This window comes from Sceloporus occidentalis, unplaced genomic scaffold (genome assembly GCF_023333645.1).
Source record: "Sceloporus occidentalis isolate IW3139 unplaced genomic scaffold, rSceOcc1.0.p SCAF_9, whole genome shotgun sequence".
Classification (NCBI taxonomy): Eukaryota; Metazoa; Chordata; class Lepidosauria; order Squamata; family Phrynosomatidae; genus Sceloporus; species Sceloporus occidentalis.
The window spans coordinates 40,765,615-40,785,108 of NW_028316989.1; the positions used below are offsets into that span (position 1 = coordinate 40,765,615).

A 19,494-nucleotide genomic window follows, 5' to 3' on the forward strand; every position below is an offset into this window, starting at 1 on the left:
AGGTTCTACCTTGATCATTGTTTTTACTCTTTTGGGTCTGTCACAGCTTTAGATTGGGCACTTCTCCTACTTTTAATGGAATTAATTACCTTTTGGGGTCATTAAATATGAGAGTAGGGAGAGTGCATTTGGGGCTGGCAAAATCGCTTGAAAAGGCTTTGGAAGTAAAACAATATTTTTCAGTGTTGTCTTTTTTCTTTTTTAAAGACCAGATTGGTTCATTTCTGGGTCAGTCCAAGTTGGGCTGGGAGGAATTTGTCTCTCTCTAGTTGCATATAACAGATAACCGCAACATGCTTCATTTCATCCTAGCTCTCTCCTTGACCTGCTGGGTTCTGCCTGGCTTTTTCTTTGGTACCTGTTTTGCATGTGAGAGGGAGAGGTATAATACGAATCAAACATTTTCAATGCTGTTTCTGCCTGGCATAGAACCTTGGAGCCAGTTGGGAGATAGCAAACCTAGTTTCAAAGGAGATGACTGCTGTTGCTGATCCCATGGGCTTTTATGAGATTTGTGGCTGCTTCAAATAAATGAAGGTCCTCTGATAAGATCTGCATCAATCAAATGAACATAAGCAATGTGTTAGATACATCTGCAGGGCTTTTTCATTACCTAATGCCTGATGCATTGCATACCACAAAGGACATCACCCTGTCCCCCTCTGTGAGCAAAGACTGTTTAAGATGTTTGAGGAGCTTGAAACAGAAAATCCAAAATGACATTCCCACTTCTAATTATGGTTAAAAATTATCATAATCAGCTAAATAATGAAGGAAGCAGAAATATTATTTTTAGCAGAGAACCTGTACTATAAAAAGAAGGTTCTATTTGTGATCGTTTCATGCATTTTTCTGTTTTGTATTGATACTTTCCATCATCTATCCTTTTTTCTCACTGATTTCTCACCACCAACTGAGGGTTTCCTGCTGATGATTCATCTCAGTATCATATGTCTGAAGGAATGGATATTGGTTGGATGTACAAAACACTCATCATTTAAAAATTCATTTTTTCAGTAGATCTATGAATATGACAGAGGGGCTGTACAAACAGCCCCTAAGAGGTGGCATGCAGCCACCCCTTTCCTGGCCATGCTGTGGCCCTGATCCACCCTCTGGAGGATGCAAAAAGTAGCCCCTTTTTGTGCCCTCCAAAGGACGCCATAGATGCTGCGGTATGGGTATATGGCACCCCTTCAGTGCTGCATCATCTGGATGCTGCGCCGGGGGGGCCTCATGATGCTGTGTGCCATCTGGAGCGGCATGCAGCACAGTGACGCCCTGGTGACATTGTTAAGGGCATGCATCATCTGGATGTGTTGCCCTGACTCTGCTTGCAGGCCAGCCCCCTCTGGACAAATCTTGCCAAGAAAACCCTGTGATAGGCATAAAACTTCTGGAAGGTATGCATCATCAACAACAAGGGCAATAAAAACTGTACTGAAGAAGAGGCATGGGGTTGAAAATATATTCTTGTTGGCAAATGTTTAACTTATAAGTTGACAAAGTTGTACTAAAAGTAATGAAACTTAAATGCTATTTAAAACATGCACACAATGCTGAACAGTTTGCTGCCCATTTAAGTTTCCTCGATTTTTGTTGTCTCCTTCCCCTGGGGCTGATGAAAGGACCAACCGTCTCTCTGAATATGGCCCACCACAAGTAGCTTCTCAGAATTTCTGACAGAGCAGCTTACATGAATCAGTGTAATGAATCAGTTATTCAGATACGGCACGCGGGAGAATCATTGTGTAAAGCTTAATCCGGATTTTGGAAGTCAATGTGTGGATAAACAAAAGCTTAACATTTTCTTTGCACTCAAAGAGTAGGATTACATTAGTCTGTATAATGTACTGTTTGAGGTATTTGTGGGAAACATTCAGTCTCTCGTTGCTTCTTTCACATGCTAATATTATCCTTAGGAGGTCAAAAATGGGAGGCTGGGTACAAGAGTTAGATTCTGAACTCTTGGTCTGTCTAATGACTTATTCCACAGAATGTTAGGGGCAACATCTATTTGGTCAATTAATTCAAGTGATCAAATGAGAGAAAGGGCATAGTGTGTGGCTGCACTGAAAAAGCACGATTCTTTACAATAATTTTATACTTTCCATAAGATTGCAATAGGATTCTAAATGTTATCTCACTCTTTATCGAGCTGCAGTAAAGTGAAAATGAAAGTGAAAGAAATGAAAATACTTGGTTAAAAGGGTCACTCAGAGATAAATTATATTCACAAACCCTATACAGTATGGGAAAGCCTTGTCATTGTCATCAAAGTGATCATATTTGAGATCTAGATAGGAAATCATTAGTTCCAGGAACTAGGATTGCTAGCCTCATGACTGTTTAATCATAACCCTATTCAGGCTTTCATGGGACTGAGTGCAGGGACTTGATCACGATTGTGGCCACAGACAATCCACCATCCTCCATTTTCCAAGGAAGGCCTGATTTGAGGATACCTTGAGCAAAGTGGCTTCTAATGGGCCATTTCTGGTGGACTTGTCTATGAGTAATCATAGAATCATAGACTCTTAGAAATGGAAGAGACCCAAAGGGCCATCCAGCCCACTTGCACTGTATATGTGCTTTCAAGTTGCCTCTCAGCTTAAGGCTACACCATAAATTTCTTAGGCAAAAAATACTCAGATGTGGTTTTCCTAGTTCCTTCCTCTGAAATATAGCCTACAGCAACTGGTGTCCATAGAATCATAGAGTTGGAAGAGACCACAAGGGCCCCAATCCAGTCCAACCCCCTGCCATGCAGGAAATCTCAATCAAAGCATCCCTAACAGATGGCCATCCAGCTTCTGTTCAAAATCCTCTAAAGAAGCAAATCCCACCATCCGCGGGAGTGTGTTCCACTGCCAAACAGCTCTTACTGTCAGGACGTTCTTCCTAATGTTGAGGTGGAATCTCTTTTCCTGTAGCTTGCATCTATTGTTCCATATCCTCTGCAGAAAACAAGTTTGCTCCATCCTCAATGTGACACCCCTCCAAATATTTAAACAGGGCTATCATATTACCTCTTCACCTTCTCTTCTCCAGGCTGAACATATCCAGCGCCCTAAGTCTCTCCTCATAAGACATGGTTTCCAGACCCTTCACCATTTTAGTTGCCCTCCTCTGGACACACTTTGTCGACATCCTTTTTGAATTATACTGTAGTGCCCTGAACTGTAGATGCAGCAGTGTATCAGTGAATTGGGTCTATTTCTCATAATATCCACTTTAAATGCTGCCCAACACTGCTTGGAATATTGGACCAGTGGTGATGAGTGCATAAAACAGGGCAGCTTAAGACAGTACTGGCCTCATCTAGAACAAGGCAGTTAATGCTGCTAAGAGTCAATGGCTAGACTAGTTGGTTAGTCCCAACTAAAATAGACTTAGTGAATCAATTGTTGAATGGTGAATAGGTAAACTTTACATAGATAAACTCAATTGATTCAATAGGTCTGGTCTAGTCAGAATTAACAATAGGATTAAGCCAACGTGTGTATGAGTAAATGCATAGTCTCTATTCAAATATAGCTGTTGACTTTGTTGAGCCAAAAGATATGACCCTGACCATTCCTCTCCATCCACACAAATAAAATTCTAATTTACATTGGGAAGTGCCTTGTCAATATGGTCCTAAGAAATCCATCTTCTTCCTCCTCTATTTTTGTAGCTGATTTTATAGCTGGGTTGTGGGAGGAATCATTTTTTTTAAAAAATACTATGGGAAAGAAAGAAAGTTTTGCTTTTTCTAATGGGAAATTCATTCTTTCCCTAATAGAATAGTATGAAAGTGTTCTTTTGAAGACCCTTTTTAACAGATGTTTATCATTTTGGCAGTATGCTTTCCAGCCGCCTTGAAAACCTGTTAGAAAGTGTGAGAAAGCCCACAAAAGAAACATTTTATGCAACCATCTTCCAAAGAATCTTGCATATAAACATATTCTAACCACTTCTCTTACAGAGGGAGACAGAAAGATGTACACAGATATCACATAGAAATATGAAAAGAGAAAAGAGAATTTTCCACTCTGTGACTGGCCTCGTAATAATATTTTAAAAACCCATTGGCAGGATTCAGAGAAAAGAAAGCAAATGGTAAAATAAATTGGCTGTGGAATAGTTAAAGAAGGGTAGATAGGAATTGTTCAGGCTTTGACGTTACTCAGAATTCTTCATCCTAGCTGAATCCTATGTAACTCAAAAAGATAGCCTTCCAGTCCTAATAAATATTTAATGAATATTTAATCCTTGGACCCCATGAGTTGCTCTGTTTACATTGTACAAAATTATTTGTGAAGGAGCCGTGTGGGAGGTACAGGTATCCACTGTATCAGAACTATGAACCATGAAGGCATCACCTCTGGGGATGAATCTGTCAACTCTAGCATCAGCAGACTGACTTTCTATAGTGTCCCTCAGTTCTTGTGAACATTTTCTTTAGAACCGAATAACCATAGTTGTAGCCAAGGAAAGCATGCCTTTGTCTGACACCTTTTAGCCTTCTCATTTGTGCTCAGTTTCTTTCCGAACTGTATGGGATCACATTGGTGACTTCTAAACCATGTTCAGTGATATTCAGATGTTCCGCTAGAAGCTTATTTGGGTGCTTCCTCAAAGATGAATTCACTACAGAGAGAAAATTACCCTGATAGAAAGCCACATGCTCATCATTGATTTCCAAAGACTGTTTTAAAGATTGTGGTCCAAAACACACTGCAAGAATAAAACAGTTTGGGACCACTTTAGCTGCCCTGGCTTAATGCTAGGGAATTCTTTGAACTGTAGTTTTGTGAGACATTTAGCCTTCTCTGCCAGAGAGCTTTGGTGTCACAATAAAGTACAGTTCCCAGGATTCCCTAGCACTGAGTCAGGGCAGTTAAACCGATCTCAAACTGGATTATTTCTGCAGTGTATTTTGGACCTGTGTTGGGAGCCTATTCTAGTTTAGATCAGTACTTTCAGGCTATCTGATTTCATGGACCAGTAGTTATTCTTGTCCAGTATGTTTTATTTCCACAACCAGCTAGGATGTGGTGCCTTTAGGGTATTTGGGTCCATATTTCATCTTACTAGGAAGGTTTCTCCTGTTAACATGTTAGTCCACATCAGTCTCACAGACTGCTGCCACGCTGCATAATTGCTGCAGTTTCACACCACTTTAATGGTCATGGCTCCATCCAATGGAATCCTGGGATTTGTAGTTTGTTGTGGCACCAGAAGTCTCTGGCGGAAAAGGTTAAATAGCTCGTGAAACTACAAACTCCATAGCATTCCATAGCATTGAGCCATGGCAGCTAAAGGATGTCAAACTGCATTAATTCTGCAGTATAAATACATCCAGAGTCACTGGAGTGTGCCTATTTATTTTCCTGGTATCTTGAAATTAATTTCTCACATTTTGATAACCAAAGAGATAAAAGCTTTCCTAAAACTTCTAAAGAGAGGACCTGACACTGACCTAAGAAAATTGCCAAGTTTCACTTTTTGAGGCAATTCTACATTGGGAATGTTGTGGCCTCCCTGTTAGCTGTGAATATTCATCCACTTGTCTTGTGTTAATGAATGTCATCTGTGCATTGCAAGGCTCTTCCAAGTTAGTATGAAATGGAGAAGAGGGAGGGGAAACCTTCTCCCTATAATAGCTGTGCTTTTATGCCACACAAAGGAAGGCTGCATTGTTGTGGTAACACACAGTCTGCCAATGCAGGCTGTTTAGGCTTCAGTTTTGTTTTTCCTTTTTTCGGTGCTGCTGGTGCTGAAATGGATGGCAAAACTCCCATCAACTTAAGTGGGAACAGAAGAAATCTGCCTTGACTGAAATGTTGTGGGTTTGTTGGTTGCTATATTTACTTTCCGATGGCTGCGTGGCTTGACCTTTGCTACCTGAGGCAGAGCTGCAATGGATGACCTACCCACCTTCTCCTAAAATAAAATAAAAAATCAAAGTAGTCCAGTTATTTTGACACAGAAGGGAAACAATCCCTAAAAAACCGCTCCCATCTCCACCTGCCAGAAAATTAACACAATGATAAATAGAATAGCTGCTCTTCCATAAAACCTAGGATCTGCTGCCTGAAGCAACTGTCTCATTGTGCCTAATAGTAAAACTGGCCTTAGTTAGCCAAATTGGCCTCAACGTATGGGGATCTTATGAATGAGAGACCTCCAAGACCTCCAGCCATCCACAGGCTGTGGCTTTCTTGAATGAGTCTATCCACTGTAATGTGGTTTTCCTCTTTTCTGATTCACCTTGCCAAGCATTATTGACTTTTTGATGAATCATAGAGTTGGAAGAGACCACAAAGGCCATCCAGTCCAACCCCATTTTCCCATGCAGGAATACACAATCAAAGCAACCCCGACAGATGGCCATCCAGCCTCTGTTTAAAAACCTCCAAGGAAGGAGACTTCACCATGTATGGATGTGCTCTATATGGGGTTAGCAGTAGGACTGTTGAATGACAATGAGTTCCCATATAGAACACATCTGGACTGATTGAAAAGTCCCAGATTTTGTTCCCATTCTTTCTAATTTTAAAATAAAATAAACCAATCAAGGCAGCTGATATATAAAAAATGTCTGTGGTTGTACTAAGAGCTGACGGAAAGTATTCCAGGATAAACAAAACATGTATTGATCTCCAAAATAAAATAGGAAAGAAAAGAAACAAAAACTGGGGCTTTCTGGTCTTTTAACTCAATCTGGATGTGCCCATTTCTTTCAGAGGGATACCAAAATAGCTCTGATTGTTGTGCCCTAAATAATGTAAAAAATACATAGGATGCCTTTAAAGTTCTTTCCTGTTTAAATCTGCATGCATATGTTTTTGAGAAAATGAGGGCAGTGCATAAAAAACCCAAAAGATAAAACAATTTTTAATTTTTTTAAAGAAAGTTTGGCGGTCTGTATCAGTTCTGCCCTCCTTCTGACTGTGGTGTTGATATTGGCAGGCAGTCGGCTGTGATCGACAACTTGGGAGTCATGCCAAGGAAGACAACTGTGGAATCTGCGCAGGAGATGGCTCAACCTGCAGGCTGGTGAGAGGGCAAACTAAGATACATCTCTCAGCAGAAAAAAGTAAGTCTTGTAAAGGAAATAGTGTTTATTCTTAATGTCATCTTCAGTTCAGCTTTTGGGTTGTATCAAAAGCCCAGAATATATATAAGCTGCATAAGCTTGCGGGGAGATAGGGGCTTACTAAAGACCAGAAGGGAGGGATCTACATTGTGATATAAGGCTGGAGAGTATTGGGGATTCCTGTTGTGATGTGAAAGCAGCTGGAGTTTGGCTTCAGAGGAAAAACTCTCCAAGAGAGGAGTTCAGCTTCTCATTTGTGTTTAAGTGTTCAGTGATTTTATTCCTTCAATTGTTGCCAGTAATGGGGGATTCAAACAGAGTTGTGAGAAATAGCTGGCTTTATTGAGGACCTGATCCCTTCTGAATCTGCGCACAGTGGCCCTTTGCAGACTCCCACCAGTCTTGATCTTCTTTGGATCAAAGCCACAGTTGCATGGTTTTCTCATCATTCTATTTCAGTGGGTTTTTGAGATGGAATCTTGCCTAAATCTTTCATTTTATTCTTTGGGTGTCAAGATGTGACTCTCTAATGCACATGACATAACCATTACTGTGCCTAAATCATATTTAAATTCATTGTTTTGTCGCTGACCTGTTGTAGTGCAATGCTTTGTTTTGTGGTGTTTTTTAAAAAAACAGACCCTTTTTCTCAATTGCTTTTGTAGCATATGGAATTTATTTAATAAAATGATCCCTAGTGTGAAACGAATGGGAAAACATGTTTTCTCCTTTAGATACCATCTCACTAGAGATGTGCATAATATTTTCAGAGTGTCTTGCCAAGTTCTTGCAGCACTGTCTTGCAGTCCTGTGAAGGACATCTGGCAAGAGTTGGGTTGCGTTTCACAAAGGTTGATCTGAATCCTGTGGGAAAGGGAGAAAATATTTTTGACAACAGGGAGACTAAGTATTGGGACAATACAATATTGGGAAACTAGGGTGTGATATAGGATCCTGCTAATGGGAAGGAAGAAACATAAAGAAAGCAGGTGGAGGGAGTGATCCAAAGTTATAAACTAATGCACATGAGACGTAAATAAGATGAACTTGAACTCTTAACACAGGAAGGGAAATATGATTTAATAGACATTATTGAAACCTAGTGGGATGAGACACATGAGTGGAATGTCATAACGGAAGTCTTACAATGCTACTCCTTCTTTCTATACAATTTATGTACACCTCTGATCTGTTTATATATGCAAAGAGATTCATGACAGAGTATGGAAACTTGGTTGAGAATGTTTGGTAAAAAGTACAGTGACATACACACCAACATTTGCTGCTCAATGAAGGAAGTCCAGCTAAAGCATTCCCAACAGTTAGCTGTCCATCCTCTTTTTGAAGATGTCCTGAGACTCTCTAGGCAATTGGTTCCATTCCTGAACTGCTTTTACTGTCAAGGAGTTCCTTCTAATGTTCAATCAAAATCTATGCTTCTGTAACTCAGAACTGTTAAGACCTGATCCTACTCATCCGGGGCAAAAGGGAGCAGACCTGCCACCTCCTCTCTGTGACCATCCTTAAAATATTTCAAGAGAGTAATCATCTCACCCCTCAGTATTCCCTTCCCCAAGCTGAATAAATTCACCTCTTTCAAGCTTTCCTCATATGTTTTGTCCTCCATTCCTCTTGCTGACCTTCTCTGAACTTGCTCCAGCTTGTCTGTATCCTTCTTAAAATGAGGTGCCCAGAACTGAATGCAGTACTCCAGATGAGGTCTGGCGAGAGCAGAATATAGTGGGACTGTCACTTCCTTTAAGAACCAGTTTGAGCATTGGAGTATGACTTTGGAGACTAGGGTTCGATTCCCAGTCAATGATGGAAACCTACTAAGTGACCTTGGATGAGTCACACATTCTCAGACCCAGAAAACCCTGTGATAGATTCACTTCAGGGTTTCCAGAGGTCAGAAACGACTTGAAGGCACACAACAACAACACCTGAATTCTATCTATCTATCTATCTATCTATCTATCTATCTATCTATCTATCTATCTATCATCTCCTTAATCAGTTTGCATAACCAGTGTGATGCAGTAGTTTGAGTGTTGGACTAGGATTTTGGAAGATCAGGGTTTGAATCCTTGCATATGGGTGATACTGGGCATGCCACACTTTCTCAGTCTCTGAGGAGGCAATAGCAAACCCTCTCTGAACAAACGTTGCCAAGAAAGTCTCTTAACGGATAATTAGGATTATTTTATGTTGGAAGCAACTTGAAGGCACACAATAAGTTGGTGGTCCTCATAGGTAGTATGTTGAATCGTAAATGTTTTGCAGAAATTTTGGGGTTAAGCAAATGTAAAGCAACAGCCTTAAACATAGAAAGCAAGCTGTCAGAACTAACAGACAAATCACCTTTTAAAAAGAGAAAGCCGGCAGTAGAATACCATGCCAAAAAATAAATAAATCTCACTTTCTGGGAAAATGATCAAACATTTGACTGATGATATTCAAAAAATGAAGTGTAATAAGTTGTAAAATCTGCCATGCCCCTGGGAAAATGGAATATCTTGGGCCTGTTATGCATGGAACTCCCATCAGCATCAATATCAGTTCTGTCTAGTGGAAAGCTTTTAGGGTTGAACTCTATTGCCCTTTCTTTTTGTCTCTTGCCCCTGTTTTATTGAGTGGTAAAACATGATCAGAAAAGATTCTCTTCTTGAGGCTGACAAGAACAAAATGAAGAGCTATAACATTTGGCCAAGGATTCTCAATGTGGTTTTAGTTTTCCATGCAAATCCTAGTGCATGGTAGAAATTTGACATTAGTTGTGTTCATCATACTCAGGGCTTCATTCACATCTCTTCATACTCCTCCACTGTTTCAGTACTGAAAGCCATACAGGCAAAGTTTTAGATATATTTAGGCTGCATCTAGACTGCAGAAACAATCCAGTTTGACACCACTTTAACAGCCATGGCTCAGTGCTATGGAATCCTAGGACTTGTATGTAGTTTGTTATGGCACCAGAGATAGAGAAGGCTAAATGTCTCACAAAACTACAATTTCCAGAATTTCATAGCACTGAGCCAGAGTAGTTAGTGGTGTCAACCTGGATTATATCTGCAGTGCGGATGTAGTCTTTATGCATTGCGGGGAAGCAATAAAAGAGGTAACATTGAACGATTTACACTAGAATCATAGAATCTAGATAAGGAGCAGCTATTTAATGTTTGTGAGCAATGACTGGGACTCCTCATCACATCCCATCTTGTCTCTTTAGCCAACTTCATCTGTTTTTATATTATAACAAAGTCCTAGAACTCTGTGATCTTATATCAAGAATGTGGCAGCCCCTTTTCTGATATAGCATCATCCTATAATCGTATAGGACTGTGTGTATTCTTTGCTCTCCAAACAATGCAACTGCTGAACTAAAGAAGCACGGTCCAAATAAATTAAACGCATGTCTCACTGCTATTCCTTCCTACTCTGTGGTCCCATCTGACCTCCCTTTCCAGGATTTTGGAGGTACTACTTTAGATGGGAATAAGTTGGAAGCTCTGTTATTTCTTTCTGTTGAAAGATGTGGCACCAGACTAAGATGGATTTTATCTGTTTAATGACCCTTAAGTCCATTTTTATTTCCTGAGATCTATCTTGCAGCATTTAGAATTTAATGGCTTCATCCCTTGAACCCAACTTTGGAATGTACTAACTTTTAACTCTTTCAGAATATAGCATGCTTCCCAAAAGTGCATAACTGCTTACAAATTGTGACCCCTCCCAGGACCTTTAGAAGGGCCGGGGGGGGGGGATGTGTTTCTAAGACAGAGCATTTGTAGTACTAAAAAAATATCTTCCCCTATTCCCTAATACATTATTATTATATCTGACAACTTTCATTCAGCATTAATGTGACTGAATACACAAAGATTTGGATCCAGACATCTAAAAGTAAAGACGAGTGGAGCTTGGTGAAGCTGATGTCAGAGGGATGGTGAATCTGAACTCTGGACTTTAATCTAAACTCTAAAGGAGCTCCTCAAAGTGCAAAGATCTTTCTCCCAAACAGATCCAGCATCTTGGCTATCTCCTTTTATGGTTGGACTAGATCCCGGAATGGATTTGCTATCCCACTGTTAAGTGCTCAGAGTCCTTGGCTTTGATGGACGGATCTGCCAGTTTTAATTTTTCCTGCATTTACATTATTTTAAAATCCCAAGTTCTTCCATCTTAAGTATAAGGAAATTTGAAAATTGAGGGAAATTCTTATCAAAAGTGAACTGAAACAAAATTGTCACCTATCATCTTTACTTTTGGAATAATGGTTTAGATTCTAATCCGATTAGGACAGATAAAGCTTCAGGTTATTTTCCTCCCAGGTTTAGTTTGACAGTATGAATCAGAGCCTGAAATGCAAAACCAAGTCAGATTTCTATCTTGGAATAAACTTGAAATATTTTAGTCTGCATAGTGGGTTGCTTGTTCATATGCTTTCCTGGGGAAGGAAAATATTAAAAGAAATACTCTGAACATAGAAAACCAGCCCGTCAGCAAGACAGCTTGGTTATTACTTTCTCTCTTCTGTGTTAGGTTTCTAAGGATAAACAGATTTTTCTACAGAGAGGGCAATTCAAATATATGTCTTTCCCACACACACGATAAGGTATGGAGGATAGTGATTATTGTCTTTAAGGCATAATATTATATGCATGGGAAAGTCGGTCATTTTCAATATATCTAAAATCGATAAACGTATTACACAATTTAAAACTGAAGCGTACTTTGGAAGTCTGATAGTTCCTGGATTCTCAAATGCTAGGACATGCTCCCCAGGGGGACATGACATTTTTTCAGGGGTTTGTGTATGTTGAATTCAGACTCAACATAGCTGATGTTTCGGAGAGGAAAGGTGCTTGGAATGCTTTTTCAGCATCCTTTTCAGCTCAGAGCACATACATTTTATTCTAAAAATGGCAAACGCTTTGCTCTTTACTATCACCAAACGCACTGATCTCTCATAGAAGGGACTGCCATGTGTCTATGAAGTATTATTGAAAAATTATAAAATGTAGGAGTTAGTTATACCAGGTTAGCTTTTAAAAATATCATAGGACATTTAGTATGTGCTTTTTTTTCTTTTTTCTGAGAAAAAATAGCCCACACAGCATAGGTCTTATTGATTTAATAGAATTGTGTGTCTTAACAACCCCCTGTGCACTCCTTTGCAAGAATATAGGTTTTTTGTTACAGTGGATGGTTCACTTGATGACTGGAGACCTTTTAAATCTGCAGCCTTGGTGGCAGATTGTGGTTCATGCTGAGTCCCTGTTGTGCTTGTTAATGTCCCCAAATGAAAAAGCAGTCAAAATATTCCTTGCCAGCAACTCTCAGTGCTTCCCTAAGAACATAAGAAGGTCCATACTGGGGCAGTGACCAGCTAGATATCTTTTGATGCTTAAAAAACAGGGTACAGATAATAGATTTCCCATTGTATCTGTCCACAGCAATTGGGATGCAAAGTGTCACTGATTCTGAACTTGCAGTATTTAACTTTAATGTGCATGTGTTGTCATGTCAACTGTCAATTTATGGCGACCCCATGAATTTCCTAGGGTTTTCTTGATCAAGGAATACTCAAAGGTTGTTTGCCAATTCCTTCCTCTGAAATATAGCCTGACCAGGCTTAAAAGCCATTTGGCTCTCAGGATCAGGAGTACTAGCTGTTAACTAACCTTGCCATCGACTTCGCTCACACACATGCTGTTCTCCTCTTTGTTGTCAGCCTCTTACACACTGCCGGATGAGAAAGCATAGCTCACAATGTAGTTCTTGTCACCATGTAGTCAGTTCACATCCTTATCTCCTCTGTGTGGTGTGTTGGCTGAACACTTACTACTCCAGAGGGAGGATGGGCAGTACAACCTGTACAACAAAATAAGTTAATGTGAAGGAATAGCTTTTACACATGTGTTGAATTTTCTTTGCCCAGGCTTCTTCAGTTCAGTAGTTGCAAACACAGATGCCTGTCCCAGAAATTGCTTTACAGATTGCTGCAGGTGACAAAATCCAGCAAGCAATGTCTGAGCCATTTTAGTTGTCCAGAGTACAAACCATAGTTCACGTGTGTGACTTTAAAAAAAAAAAGAAAGCAATATAGGGAACTTTCCCTAGCTGGAAATTTTCCCCAGCTGTCTGAAAGTCACAAACAGGGCCACTGAGTCCAGGTGAAGCCCAGGCCTCTGTCAGCTGAAGTGAAGGGCTACAGGATAGCAGTATATAGAGCAATAAAATAAAATAAAAAAGGTCCGTGGACAATCCACACATCGATCCATACAAATCGCATCCACTAGATGGATGTCAGTCTCCATAAATGTCATTCCCTCAGGCAACAGTGGGTAATTTTATCATTTTTCTCTTCACTGCAAGAAACTCGTGGAAAACTGCACACTTGGCAGTTTGGGACTAATTTTGTGCAAAAAATTGCATATTTTATGGCACAGAAAATGACACGTTCTATGGAGAAAGCAAATATACTATGCAGAAAACAACATTTTCTGCACAGGAAAAAAAAGTTCAGAAAGGAAGATTCCTGAAAAGTAAAAATTTTCTGCATGGGAAAAAAATATGCCTAGAAAAGACATTTTTCAGGACTTATCACTCAAGGCTCAAAAAGTGAAATTTTAACTGGATAAACATATCTTTGGCTGATACCTATCACACAGTGTCATGTCTGTCCTGCTGCTGCCTTGCATTCCTTGTGTTATTGCAGTGCACCTTTTAATTGTAAGACAAAATCTATCAATAGGCTCTCAGTCTTACTGCTGTTCCATTACTCTCATCTACTGCAGTTCTGCTTCTTAGGCAGTTACGTGGTGTGAGTGGGTGTGATTCTTCTCATGGTGGCCAACACTTTTTCCCAAAGCTGGTTGTGTGTGAATGTGCCAACCACCACTTGAAGCTGGCTGCTGTGTGAATGTGGTTGGCGGTCACAATCACACTGGGCTGCTGTATGAATGGGCACCCAGCAGAATCACACTTCAGGAGGGGGGAAGAACAATAATCACGGTGGCCAACACTTCTTCAAAGCCAGCTGGTGTGTGCTATTTTGCACAGTTGTTGGCTTTGGGAGGTGGTTGGCTTCCATGATGGGTCATTTGTCCCCTTATCCCAGAAGGCGGCATTTGACAGTGCAGAAAACAGATCATGCCACCAGGGATCGCCATAGTGCTATGGTAGGGGAAAGTGTGGTAAGAGACTACGCCAAACTAATCTGCTTCCATTCTTAAACTAGCGTGATTGTGGCAGGACAGCAGGTTGGTGTGATAAGATCCTCACAAAGAAAATAGAATTTTCTGCAGAGAAAAAAAATAATTTAGTGTAATATTGCTAAATAATAATTTAGCAATATTACACTAGTTAAGCATTAAGATAATATTCTTTTATTGCTCACCTTTTTCTTTCCCTTGCTTGAACTCTGTTGAATCTGAATCCTCAATCATCATCATCATCATTATTATCATCACAATATTTCTTGCTGGTGGCCATCTTAGCTAGTTCTGCTATAGCACAGCCACTCAGCCATTTCCATTTTGGACATAGTGGATTGATTTAAATTGACCTGAGGAGTGGGAATGGAGACTCCTTGATAATGCCAGGAGTCCCCTGAGAATACTTTGGGATGAAGAAAATGTCATGTAGATCTCCCGAATAAAATCAGTTTATACAGGAGCCAAACCTGAGAGTTTCAGAGATTACTTTCTTGTCTGGATAGGCTCTTGGTTATTAAAATGTCTCATACTGGTGCCCCAGGATTAAGATGTTTTAACTGTGTTATCTTTGCAAGTGGCTATTTTTAGTGGGTTTCTTAAATCATGTTATTCTTCTTTGTATTGTATCAGGATTATATTTCTGTTGCAGTATACTGCCTTAATGCTGTTAGGAGTCCCAAAAGGTGGTATATAAATTTTACTTAAGTAAGGAATATGTCGTGTTTGGAAAGGGGTCTAGGTTGCTATGTTCGTGCCAGGTTTTGGCTTATAGGTCATTTTTTAGAATGGAAATAATGAGCATCTATATCAAATTGCAAGTATTTGAGAGTCCTGCTCCACCTCCTGCTCCCTAATTTGCACTTCTCTAGTCTGTAATGGTTTAGAATTTAGTGTTTGCCAGTTGGTTTGTTTCCTGCAAATCTTACCATTTATTAAAGCCATGACCTGATGCAGGAAATGAAGTGTGGGCAAAATCCAGCTAAACAGCTGCAGAGTGCTTTGGCAAAGGAAATTCTAAGTGGTGCAACCTTTTAAGCCCATTATTAGGAAATAAAACCAGGACAACAAGATGTAAATTGAATGTTTAATGCGCTTCACTAGTTAATAGAAAATAATAGCCCAATCGTTGGACAAATTTACAAGTCCATATGTAGCTTAACAGCAGTATAGTTCACAAAGCAGACCTGGGCTAGCGTATTTGCATGTGCATATGTAGTCTTAAATATTTTCTGTGCTAGAAGGAAAGTTTAGTTATGAAATATGATGATTCCCTTGTAAGATATAATTTCTCAAACTGTGCTTTTAATTTTCCTAGGGGAGGAAACTGTGATTGCTGTTCCACACGGGAGTCGCAGTGCAAGAATTACGGTGAAAGGACCAGCACACCTTGGTATGAGCGCCTTTATGTATTATTAATAGGTTGGGGCTGGAGCAAAAACACTGAACACTTTCAAGGTTTGGGGAATGTAGCTACATTTAAAGATCCGATTCCTTTGTATATGAATGATTATCAAGAGCTAAACTTTAGAGCTTGGAAATAATTGCATGCCCAACAATATTTCACAGAGGAAAACTGGGATACATATGGCCAAGCAACATCAAGTGTGTTGTCAGTATGGCAAAAGTAATTAATGAGGAAGAACACATAACCTAAGAGATGCTGTAGCAGTTTGCTTTTGTCTGAATCTACTGGGAAAGCCAAGATTTTGCCCTCTTGTCTCTCATCTGTGATGAATTAACTGAGTACAAACTACGTTTGCACTTTGAATTCAATTTGTAGGAACTGAAGTAAGCTGAGGACAAAAGGGTAAAGTGGATGGAGAGGGGGAACTGAGACATTTTAAAAGCAGATGGAAAAAAAATGAAACAATAGAGGATTCATTGAGACTTTTCCTGCCAAATGGGGACAGTTGAGGGTCTGTCATTTGTAGGCGCACCAGCATGACCCGATGACGTCCCTTCAGCGCTGCACTGTTTGGGTGCTGTGCTGGAGGTGTGTCATCATGGCACACCCTGTGTGCATGGGTGTGTGCCAAAATGGTGCCCAGGCAGAATGGTTAGGGCTTGGAGCATTGGGATGCTCGGGCCTGACCCTGGTCACAGGCCGGCGCTTTTTGCCGCTCTGCTGAGCCCCACTATTGCTATTGCTATCCAGAGTTGTACTCCAAACCACCACACCATACTGTCTCATCCTTATCAATAACTTTTTTTCCATCTTGACTACAGTCCAATGTTGCTTGGCTATACACGTCCCAGAATTCGAAGATACAGCTGTGTTAATCTGAGTTGGTTTGCAAAGAGACGTTGTTTCATCTTTGAAAGCAACAGAGAAAAGTTGGTAACATAGCTTTAGTAGATTAAGGGGCAAAACAGACCGCCCCAAAAGAGCGGCTCCACACTGCCCCTTTGAGCACTCGGTTGGGGCCATAGGTACCACATGCTGTGGTCTCGATCTGACGCTTTGCCTGCTCTTAAAGAAATGGCAAAATGTTGCTCCTTTTAGAGCTAGCAAAAAGATACCCTTGCTCGTGCTGCGGCACCTTTTGGAGCTCCTTTCACTTCAGCATGCATCATATAAACACAACACCAAAGGAGCGCCATGACACTGCCCTCTGTGTGGTTGGGTGGGTAGCATGATGCCAGCATGGGGGTGGCATCAAGGTGTGCATTGTGCAAATGCCATGACCCCATGCCGTCCCCACATCAGCACTTCAAACCAGTCTGTACAGCCCTTAAGTCTATTTCACCTTGGCACTTCACTCCATGCATCTGAGGAAGTAGACTATATCCCTGGCTACCTTTCCGTATACTTATGGATGAGTTGTCTTACTAAATCTTGGTGAATGAATATGGTTTAGATTCAGGCTTGTGTTGTTACATGTGCAGCCATATTCAAACGTTTTTAAAAGTAACTAAAAGTAATTGTTATAGGTATTTTTGAGAGTCAAGACAAGAGACATAACTTCTAAAAATGTATAACAATCATGGCAATGAAGTACTATTTCATTCTTAGAAGTGTAACTGATTACATTTTTAAGGTAACTTTTTGAAACATTGGGTTAGTACAATTATTTTCTTGGAATTGTTTTCATTACTTGATAGGCTGAATTTTTCATGTACAAAAACTTGTGGGGGAACCCTTGCTTTTCTTTTGAAATGCTTGGTCATCCCAGGTCTTGGATTTGTTTTGGACTAAAACTGCTAGAATTGCCCAGCCAAAATGGCCTCTGGAAACTGTGGTCCAAAAAAGTAACATTTCCAAACCCTGGATGTTTATGAACAATCAAATGAGGCAAATCTATACTGCTCACTTTGCTTTCGCTTGGCCTTTGAAAAGGGTGCAGGGAATGGGTGGGTTGAAGTGAGGAAGGGGAAGGTTGTTGGAATACATTACAAGTTTTCCAGAAGCTGTTTCGCTAAGGGCTTGAGGATCCAAAATAAGCCAGAGTCTTCTGAAAATAATCCCCCTGCTGTAGGAGCAACAAAACCAGAAGCTAATATTTTTACAAGTGGCTAATGCTAGATAACCAAGTTCATGAACTTAACAACAGAGCCTAGCTGGAGGAGAATTGAAAGAGACACTAAATTTCTGACTACTCCTTCTTAATGGCAAAATTTTGCATTTAAAATCATCTAGCTCTACACGAAGGTTTTGTTTCTATGATTTACAGATATTAAGAAAACATGTGGTTTATAGTCTGAAGACATGCAAATAGATGTGTTTTTAGAATGGAGAGCCATGTTGCCTGTCAGAGAATTACTTACACACTGCAGGGGTTGGGAACATTCACAGATTGCAGGAGGTGGGTTGTCTGGTGAGAGGACTACCACCAGCAACTGAATATATGAGTTTTATAACATTAGAGTTAAACACTGGTTTCATACCTAAACTGATGCTATACATGTGTGGAAAAGCTTTATCTGCTGTTTCTGTGCAGATGGGAAAAGTTACTCTAAAGAGTCATTCAGACATTGGTTGTTATTTTTTAGAGTGACAGTGCAAATAATCTCACTCATGAATTCTGTTTTTGTCGTTCACACTGTTTTTAAAATCAGAACCATACCTCTGCACATCTCTGCAAGCTCAATTGCTCGCACACATTAACACAGCAAATAAAGATGGATTCAACAATGTGGATGTATTTGAAACACATTCAAGGCATGCATACTTTTATCCCGATTTATCCTCGAACAGATCCCCCATGAAAACTGAGGGCTGACTGTATAGCCATTAAAGTGAAATCATACCATTATAATAATGTAGTGTGAAGAGGTCCCAGTACAAGCAGTTTTAATCTTCTTTAGGAGTGGAGATTTTTCTATAACTGATAGGGGTCCATTGTCCATTTGAGAGCTAGCGAACCCAAACAAACTGGGAACCCGAACAAACTGGGAGTACCATAACTATACATTGGTGTGAAAATATTTTCCCAAAGAGAATTTAAGACAATGTCTCTTTATACACAGAAGGCCGCTAAACCAAGTAGCTAAAAAAACTAACAAGGAAAGACTGGTATTAATTATAAACTACTCAGATAACATTTAGTAAACAGTGCAAATATTTAATGCTCTTGTTAATTATTGGGCATTATACATTATTATTACATGACTGTTCCTTTGATGGCATTTTTAATGTTCAGGGATAATGTGCTTTACATTGTGGTTGCTTTGAAATTATTATTATTATTATTCTATGATTATTTTCTAGATGGAAGAATACATTGTTTAAATGACATGATTGTTCAACTACATAAAACTGTCAAAAGGTTATTGTTACCTTTGGTACATAATGAGTTAACGGAATTAGCAGTAAATATACACAGTGTATAAGATCAATAAATATTTGCATTGCTTACTAGATGTTACATGAGTATTATATAATTAGTACCAGACTTTCCTTGTCAGTCTTTTGAAAATCTATTTTCCAACAGCTACTATAAGAATTCAAAAGGTTTGGCACTTCAACCATAGGATCCTTGGATTTACTATAGCAGGGGCTCACTGAGAAGGATGTTCTCTTGTAGTTCATAGGATTCATGACTGAGTTCATTTCAGCTGAAGTCAGTTTCAGAGAAAAGTCCACCAATTGCAACAAGGTAAGCTATGTAGCTCCGTTCCATTTAGGTTGTAACTTCATCCCTATACCAGCTTTTCTGTTCTTTAGGATAAACCTGCACTCTGAATTGAATA

The 19,494-nt window shown here is 39.8% G+C and overlaps 1 protein-coding gene across 1 annotated transcript in view; it reads left to right on the top strand.

Annotated features, from left to right (window-relative positions):
• ADAMTSL3 (ADAMTS like 3) overlaps nucleotides 1-19,494 on the top strand; it is a 160,354-nt gene that overhangs the window by 68,669 nt on the left and 72,191 nt on the right. The window contains exons 6-7 of the mRNA XM_089538311.1: nucleotides 6,958-7,084; nucleotides 15,620-15,694. Coding sequence (XP_089394437.1) covers nucleotides 6,958-7,084; nucleotides 15,620-15,694 — 202 coding nt within the window. The remainder of the gene's footprint in view (nucleotides 1-6,957; nucleotides 7,085-15,619; nucleotides 15,695-19,494) is intronic.